An 8269-nucleotide genomic window follows, 5' to 3' on the forward strand; every position below is an offset into this window, starting at 1 on the left:
GAAGTACAACACACACTAACACACCACCATGTCAGTGTCACTGCAGTGCTGAGTATCATCCAGCACCTAAATAATACCTGCTCTGTGGGGGTCCTGAAGAACAGAGTGAAAGCAGTCTAAAAAGGTATGTAGAGAAACAGATGGACTACAGTCAGTAATTGTAGAACTTCAAAGTGGTAAGTGGAGCTGATAAAAGACAGTGAGTGTAAAAACAAGGACACACTACACTCGGCACAATGCAGTCAGACAAGTACCGTTCTCCTGGCAACCGCCAAACCCAGACTCATCCAATGGATTGCCAGATGGAGAAGCGTGATTCGTCACTCCAGAGAACACATCTAGCATCTGACGCTTTGCATTGCGCTCTGTGATATATATATATATATATATATATATATATATATTAGGGCTTGATTAAAAAAATTTATCAAGATTAACATTTTTAATCTAACTATTTTTATTTGGCATATACATGTGTGTCTCGCTGGTAATTAACTGTATTTCAGATGAATTAGGATGTAAAGCGCATGAACTGTCCGATGATAAACTACTTTTAGCGGTTTTCACTTTTTTTACGTGTTGATGAAAAGATGAATAAAACCACGCGATCTCTGTAACGAGTATTTCCATTGGCTGCTAGAGCTGTCCATCAAAACCGCATATCTCCGCCTCCTTCCCCTCCGGTAAGAAGTGAAACTCTGTGTGATGTTTCATCTCAACAGTTTATTCAGCTTATTCTATCACATGGTTATAAACATGATTTATATTTGTGATGTTTGTAGTTTTCTAAAAACACATTCGTATCTGATATTTATATGGACTAAGCGTTTACATGGACTGTTTTAATTAACACTTTTTTTATATAGCTACAGTCAATTACTTATAGATAATGTCTGCTAACTTGACTGTTTCAGGTATTTATAGGTGTTTAAATGGTAATTTAGAACAGTATTTCCCAGTATTATTTCTGCACAAACACAGTATTAAAGGGTTTTCTTAATAGATCTATGAAATAATCATATCTGTGTTTTGATGCTTTATTGATGCCTTATATTAGATCAAAACATTATGGTTGGTGCACCTGTTTTCAGTGTCAGGGTCATGAACAGGAAAAGATCCTCACTTTTGTCAGATAATGGGCTTTCTACAATGAATTTAGATTTAATAATTTTATCATATTTTATGAATGTTTTATTGGTAAACACGTTCTTGCAATAACAATGTGCATAACTGTTCAAATTTAGCTTAATTATTAGTTTGCGATTAATTGAGATGAATACATATATATTTAGGGCTGTCACACGATTAAAAATTTTAATCGCGATTAATCACGATTAATTTTGTTCTTTAATCGCGATTAATCTCGATTAAAAAATTTTGTCGTGTGACAGCCCTAATATATATATATATATATATATATATATATATATATATATATATATATATATATATATATAAACAATAGGATTCTAACACAAGGGTGCAAGATCGCTTATTATTATTATTATTATTATTATTACTTATAATTATAAGAAGAACAACTTGTTGCTACTACATCTTCCCAAGTGACACCAAACCTTAAACTATATTGTTAAATGCATAAAGGATCCAGTATATTATTATTATTATTATTATTATTATTATTATTAATAATAATAATAATAATAATAATAAAAATAAGGTCTTAATGCTACTACTACAACATCTTCCCAAGTGACACCAAACCTTAAACTATATTGTTAAATGCATAAAGGATCCAGTATATTAATAATGATAATATTAATAATAATAATAATAATAACAATAATAATAATAATAATAATTATTATTATTATTATTATTATTATAGTCTTTATGCTACTACTACATCTTCCCAAGTGACACCAAACCTTAAACTATATTGTTAAATGCATAAAGGATCCAGTTTATTAATAATAATAATAATAATAATAATAATAATAATCATAATAATAATCATAATTATAGTCTTGATGCTACTACATCTTCCCAAGTGACACCAAACCTTAAACTATATTGTTAAATGCATAAAGGATCCAGTATATTTAATAATAATAATAATAATAATAATAATAATAATAATAATAATAATAATAATGTCTTGATGCTACTACTACTACATCTTCCCAAGTGACACCAAACCTTAAACTCTATTGTTAAAAGCATAAAGGATCCAGCCACTATAACCAGGGTGTTAACCGATGATACAGAAGAACTTTATATATAATTGACTTCAGTAACTCATCATGTACTTCAAACCGAAACCCTGCAAATAGCGTCGCAGAGCCCCGCCCACACGCCCCAAACTAACCGGTTATATGAGTCTGTCAACTTCATACTTCACTTGATCCCAGTTCAGTGTTCAGAGCTAGTGTGATAATATACTACAGTCATGACTTTCATGCGGAAATTACCTTCAGTTTTTAACTGCTAATCTAAACTGGTGAGATCTGCTTATGTTTATATGTATGTATGTATGTATGTATGTATGTATGTATATATGTATGTATGTATGCATTATTACTGTAATTGTTCTGTTTCTAAGCTTTAGTGAGTTGTGGAGCATTTATGTACCTGTGCACAGCTGTCAGCTTTACATGTAAATGCTTTAAACAAAAAATAAGAAAGTGCAGCTTGTTCTTTTGAAACATAGTTTGCATTCTTCTTTTATTGTTTTTTATACTATCAAAAAAAACAGAAACTGTAAGACGATAATTAACTTTTAAGTCATAAAGTCAGGTGTGAGCATGCGAGCATACACCCATAGAATAATACTGGGATGTACAAAAATGTTGTCACACACACACACACACATACACACACACTGCGTGTGTATGTGTGTGAATGTGTGTGTGTATATACACCATGCTTTTGTATTTGCCCCTTTTAAATGATTATTCCATTTATTAATGAGCACCCATGTGTAAAAGTAATTTCCCTGTCTGCAAGGCCAAATAACTTTATATCACCTTTAGAATCACATGTTTGTGATAACAGTCTTGTACTGCTGCATAACCCTGGGTAGCACTGTCGCCTCACAGCAAGAAGGTCCTGGGTTCGATCCCCAGGTGGGGCGGTCCGGGTCCTGTGTGGAGTTTGCATGTTCTCCCTGTTTCCTCCGGGTGCTCTGGTTTCCTCCCACTGTCCAAAGACATGCAAGTGAGGCGAATTGGAGACACTAAATTGTCCAAGACTGTGTTCGTTATATCCCTGTGAACTGATGAATCTTGTGTAATGAGTAACTACCGTTCCTGTCATGAATGTAACCAAAGTGTAAAACATGACATTAAAATCCTAATAAACAAACAAACAAAGCATAACCCAACTGCTCTTAAGCTTTACGTTTCTAACTGATGGTTTTTGGATAGAGAGCAGAATTTGTGGTTTTGTTTATTATAACTTCAGTTATACGTTGTTTAGGTTCTATGGAAGCAAAACAGGCTTAGACTATTGCTGTACCACCACCTTGTTTGACTGTTTGTATGATGGTTCTTATGGTGGACTGTGGTGTTAGGTTTAACATGACCCATGTCTTCCTAAAGGTTCCACCTTTGACTCATCAGTCCACAGAATATAATCCCTAAGAATTTGACGGTTATCTGGAGGTTTTTGGCAAATACAAGATTAGCCTTGTCTTTCTTGTGGAATTGTATTCATTTCATCCGTTCAGTCGCATCCGACTCTCGGTCACTTTATGGATCATTGTACTCCACGCCTTTCTGTCTTTCACCGCTTCTTTCAATTCTGCAATTGGCATATTCATTGTTGTCGTAATCTTGTCAAGCCATTCTTTGGCGGCCTCTTCTCCTTTTTCCACTGACTTTTCCGAGCATCACTGACGTTTCTAAGGAGTTAGCGCGCATCACATGGCCAAAATATGAGAGTTGTTGTTTGGTAATTTTGCCCTCTAATGACGTTTTCGGTTTGACTCGGTCCAGAACTGCCTTGTTCGTCATCATGGCAGTCCAAGGTACTCTTAGCATTCTTCTCCAGCACCATAATTCGAAAGCATCAACTTTTCTCCTCTCAGCTTTCCTGAGCGTCCAGCTTTCGCAACCGTACATCATTATAGGGAAGACGATTGCGTTTACCAGTCTGCCTTTTGTTTCAATGCTAATATCCCTGCTCTTCCAGATTTTTTCCATTCCCTGCATTGCGATCCTGCCAAGCGTGATTCGTCTCTTGATCTCGGGTGTCGATTCCCCGCTGCGGTCGATTTTAGCTCCAAGGAAAATGAATTCTTGAACAGGCTCGATTACCTTGTTGTTGATTTTTATCTTCACTGTGCCATTGCCTGCCGTGGTCATAACTTTTGTTTTTTTGATGTTCAAGTACAGTCCCACTCGCTCGCTTTCCTCTTGCACTCTACGGACAAGGTAGTCGAGGTCCTTCTCACTCTCCGCTAACAGGGTTGTATCGTCCGCGTATCGAAGGTTGTTGATGTTTCTGCCACCAATTTTGACTCCAATTTCAGATTCGTTCAAATTGCATTGCCTCATGATCATTTCTGCGTACAGGTTGAACAGGGCTGGTGATAGAATGCATCCTTGTCGAACTCCTTTCCCAATTTCAAACCACTCCGTGTTCCCACAGGTTGTCCTGACCGTTGCTTCTTGATTGTTGTAAAGTGATCTTATGAGTTGCTCGATGTGTTCAGGGACGCCCATTTGTTTCAGGCACATCCATAGCTTTTCATGCTCAACGCAGTCAAAAGCTTTACTGTAGTCAATGAAACACATGTACATGTCCTTTTGGTATTCCCGTGTCTTCTCCATGATCCAGCGCAGGTTCGCGATTTGATCTCTAGTGCCGCGACCCTTGCGAAAACCGGCTTGGACGTCCGGCAGTTCCCGTTCGACAATCTGCGCGATACGTTTCTGAATACACTTCAGAAGGATTTTACTCGCGTGAGATATAAGGGCAATAATACGATAGTTAGAACATTCTTGCATATCGCCTCTTTTAGGAATAGTGACGAAAACTGATCTCGTCCAGTCTTTGGGCCATGATTTAGTGGACCAGATCTTTTGACAAAGCTCGGTTAGGATCTTGGTTGGCACTGGTTTTAATAGTTCGGCTGGTAGATGGTCGATGCCCGAAGCTTTCCTGTTTGGTAATTGTTCCAGTGCCCATACGACTTCTTCCTCAAGAATGCACGGTTCTTGTTCGGCCTGATTATCTTGTTCCAATGGTTTGCCTGTTCGATCACCGGAGTACAGCTCTTCCGTATATTCTCGCCATCTTCGCCTGATTTGTTCTTCTTCTTGTAATAACTTTCCATCCTGGTCTTTGATGGCCATTGCCTTGCGTGGTGCAAACGGTACCCTGGTCTGCTTCACATAGCTAAAAAGAGCTCGAGTATGACCTTGCTTATTTGCTTCTTCTAGCTTAGCGCACTGATCGTTCCAGTAGTTTTCCTTATCTCGTCTAGTTTCCCTTTGAAATTTCGCATTTAGCCGTCTGAATTCGATGTTGTTACCAGCAGCTTTGGCTTCTCAGCGCTTGTTGGCGATTCTGATGGATTCATCTGATAACCATTGGGGTCTTTTCCCTGTTTTTTTAAAAGGGATGATTTGTTCCGCTGTATCTCGAGTGATGGCTTTGATTTCCTCCCAGAGTCTTTTCCAATAGTGCTGAGCACTTCGAATCTGTTCTTAACTTCAACGGCATAACGTGGAGGAATGTTATCTGTATCAAGGCGACGTGTTGCTGCAGGCCTTTTGATGTTGCTGAAACGGAGTTTAATTTTTGCGACCAGGAGTTGGTGATCGGAGCCGCAATCTGCTCCAGGAGATGTTTTTATGGCCAATATTGAGCTTTTCCATCGCTGTTGACACAGAAAGTAGTCGATTTGATTTCTATTCACACCGTTTGGTGCCGTCCATGTGTATAAACGACGCTTCGGTTGTTCAAACCATGTGTTCATGATCGATAAGCGGTTTTCCGTGCAGCATTGGACCAGACGGTCGCCTGCATCATTCCGCTTTCCCAAGCCGAATTTGCCAACGACTGGTAGATCTTCTCTGGAGCCGACTTTTGCATTAAAGTCACCAGTTATGAAAATGACGTCCTTAGCGGGGATCTGATCGATTGCTTGTTGGAGATCAGTGAAGAAGTTTTCAACGTCCTTTTCCACCGCGTCAGTTGTGGGCGCATAAGCTTGCAAAATTGTAGTCGAGCAAGGTTTCCCATCGATGCGTATGGATATGATCCTGTCGTTGACTGCATTGAAACCCCGGACGGCTTTGGTGACTGCCTTGTTTGCGATGAATGCTACTCCATTTCGCCTGATTTTATCATTGCCGGAATAGAAAACGGTATAGTTGTCGCTGTTGAAATAGCCGTTTCCTGTCCAGTGAAGTTCACTGATGCCTAACAAGTCGACGTTGAGCCGTTGCATTTCGTTTTTTACAATTTCCAGTTTGCCCGTGCTCATACCACGAACATTCCATGTCCCAATATTATGAGTTCTTGATAAGCGCAGACGGGTCCTTTCGCTTGAGACTGCATCAGCAGGCTGGAGTCCAGATGGATTTGTCCTGCCCGCGTCATAAGTGCCTGAGCTACTCGAACAACATCGTTGCTCTTCCCTGGTAGCTTGGTGAGTACCTTCTGGCCCAGGGGTCCTGCCATCGGGCATCATATGTGAAAGCGTTTCGTTGTGGTCCATGAAGTATTTCGGCAAAAATAGTGGAGCAGTTTGCCATTGCTTTCTCCACCCCTCCCCATTTATCCGGGCTTGGGACCGGCGTGCAGCAGTTTCCAGTCACACGGCTGGGTTGTGGAATTGTATACATTGACCTTAATTGAGGCAAGTGTGTCCTGTAGTTCTTTAGATATGTGTATGAGTTCTTTTGTGACCTCCTGGATAAGTCATCAATGCATTCTTGGTGAAAGTTTGGTGAGCTTGCCACTGCTGGGATGGTCAGCACTATTCCAGGTTTATTCTTTGTGGATATTGGCGGTTACTGTGGTTCATTGTAGTCCCAGAGCCTTAGCAGTGGCTTTGTAACCTCACTTTAGCTCACCACAGCTAACCAAAAATCTAAAGTGAGGGGTTAAAGAAAGGTTTACCAGCTAATGATGTAGTGCATATGATGACTTCTTTTGAAGGTTTATTGCGGTGTTCCACCTCTTTTACCACCTTTCTGTTACTAGCTTTGTTGTTTTAGCAAAGTTTTGTTGACAATCTATATTTATTGTTGGTCTTTTTATTAAGATACACACTGAAAATACAGTAAATATGTAAATAAAAACACACTCAATTTTCAGAACAAAGTGGCTTCTATAGGCAAAAGACAGTATTTAGTGTGACCTCGCTTGGCATGAAGCACATCTTGAAATTCTTTGGGGAGACTGTTCTGAAGTTTTCTGGAGTAATCTTCTGGTATATTGTATTAGACTCCTTTAAGCACTTCCTTTATCGCTTTCTTTGTTCAGGTGATCCCATACTGCCTCTATAATATTCAGGTCTGGACACCCTGGAGGCCAGTCCATGACTATCAATGTTTTATCTGCTGTTTTTCTTTCCAAACATGATTTCACTGCGTTAGCAGTACATGCTTGAGATCATTATCATTCTAAAAAATAAAACCATTCTTAATCAGGCATTTTCCAAAAGGAATGTCATGATGTACTGTACTGTACTGTACTCATGATCCCATCAATTCAGACAATATCATCACCACCACTGGCAGAAATGCAGCCCCAAACCAGGACAGACCCTCCACTATGTTTCACTGAAGGCTGCAAAAAATCATCCTTCTATCTCGCTCCAGTTCTTGTTATTACATGTTGTCGACAATTGGACCAAAAAAAAATCAAATTTGGATTTGCCACTCCAAAATACGCTTTCCAATAATCTGCACTTCAGTCTTTGTGAGCTTTAGCATATTTTACAATTTTCATTCTGTTCTAATTCTGTAAGTGGTTTCTTGGCTGCTACCCCTCCAAAAAGACCTTTTCTAATTAAGCATTTTTGGACTGTAGAAGGGTCAACTTGGCATCCTAATGCTGCTGCCACATGCTGAGCCAGGTTCTTGATGGACTTCTTTCCATTTCTCAAAGAAGAAATTCATAACATTCTTATCAGGTTTTGTTTCCTGGCCTTTCAGTTTTTTCTCTGATTCTTAAATTTTTTTATTATATTTTCAATACCACATCTTGGGTATCCCGTTTGCTGTTGCAAAATGTACCTGTCAGATTTTGTGATCTTTGGTGTTTTAAATGGAACGATGTAATGTGAAAATTG

General features: G+C 38.9%; 1 protein-coding gene across 1 annotated transcript; it reads right to left on the reverse strand.

The window, feature by feature from the left end:
* Positions 1–5470: 5470 nt before the first annotated feature.
* LOC134323549 (craniofacial development protein 2-like) lies at positions 5471–6688 on the reverse strand. The gene has a single exon (XM_063005090.1). The coding sequence runs from the start codon at positions 6686–6688 to the stop codon at positions 5471–5473; it is 1218 nt and encodes a 405-aa protein (XP_062861160.1).
* Positions 6689–8269: the final 1581 nt, after the last annotated feature.

Source organism: Trichomycterus rosablanca, chromosome 11, assembly GCF_030014385.1.
Source record: "Trichomycterus rosablanca isolate fTriRos1 chromosome 11, fTriRos1.hap1, whole genome shotgun sequence".
Classification (NCBI taxonomy): Eukaryota; Metazoa; Chordata; class Actinopteri; order Siluriformes; family Trichomycteridae; genus Trichomycterus; species Trichomycterus rosablanca.

Bases quoted from the DNA above. Each gene is read 5' to 3' on its own strand.
- LOC134323549 (XM_063005090.1), bottom strand. From the start codon at position 6,688: ATGGACCACAACGAAACGCTTTCACATATGATGCCCGATGGCAGGACC.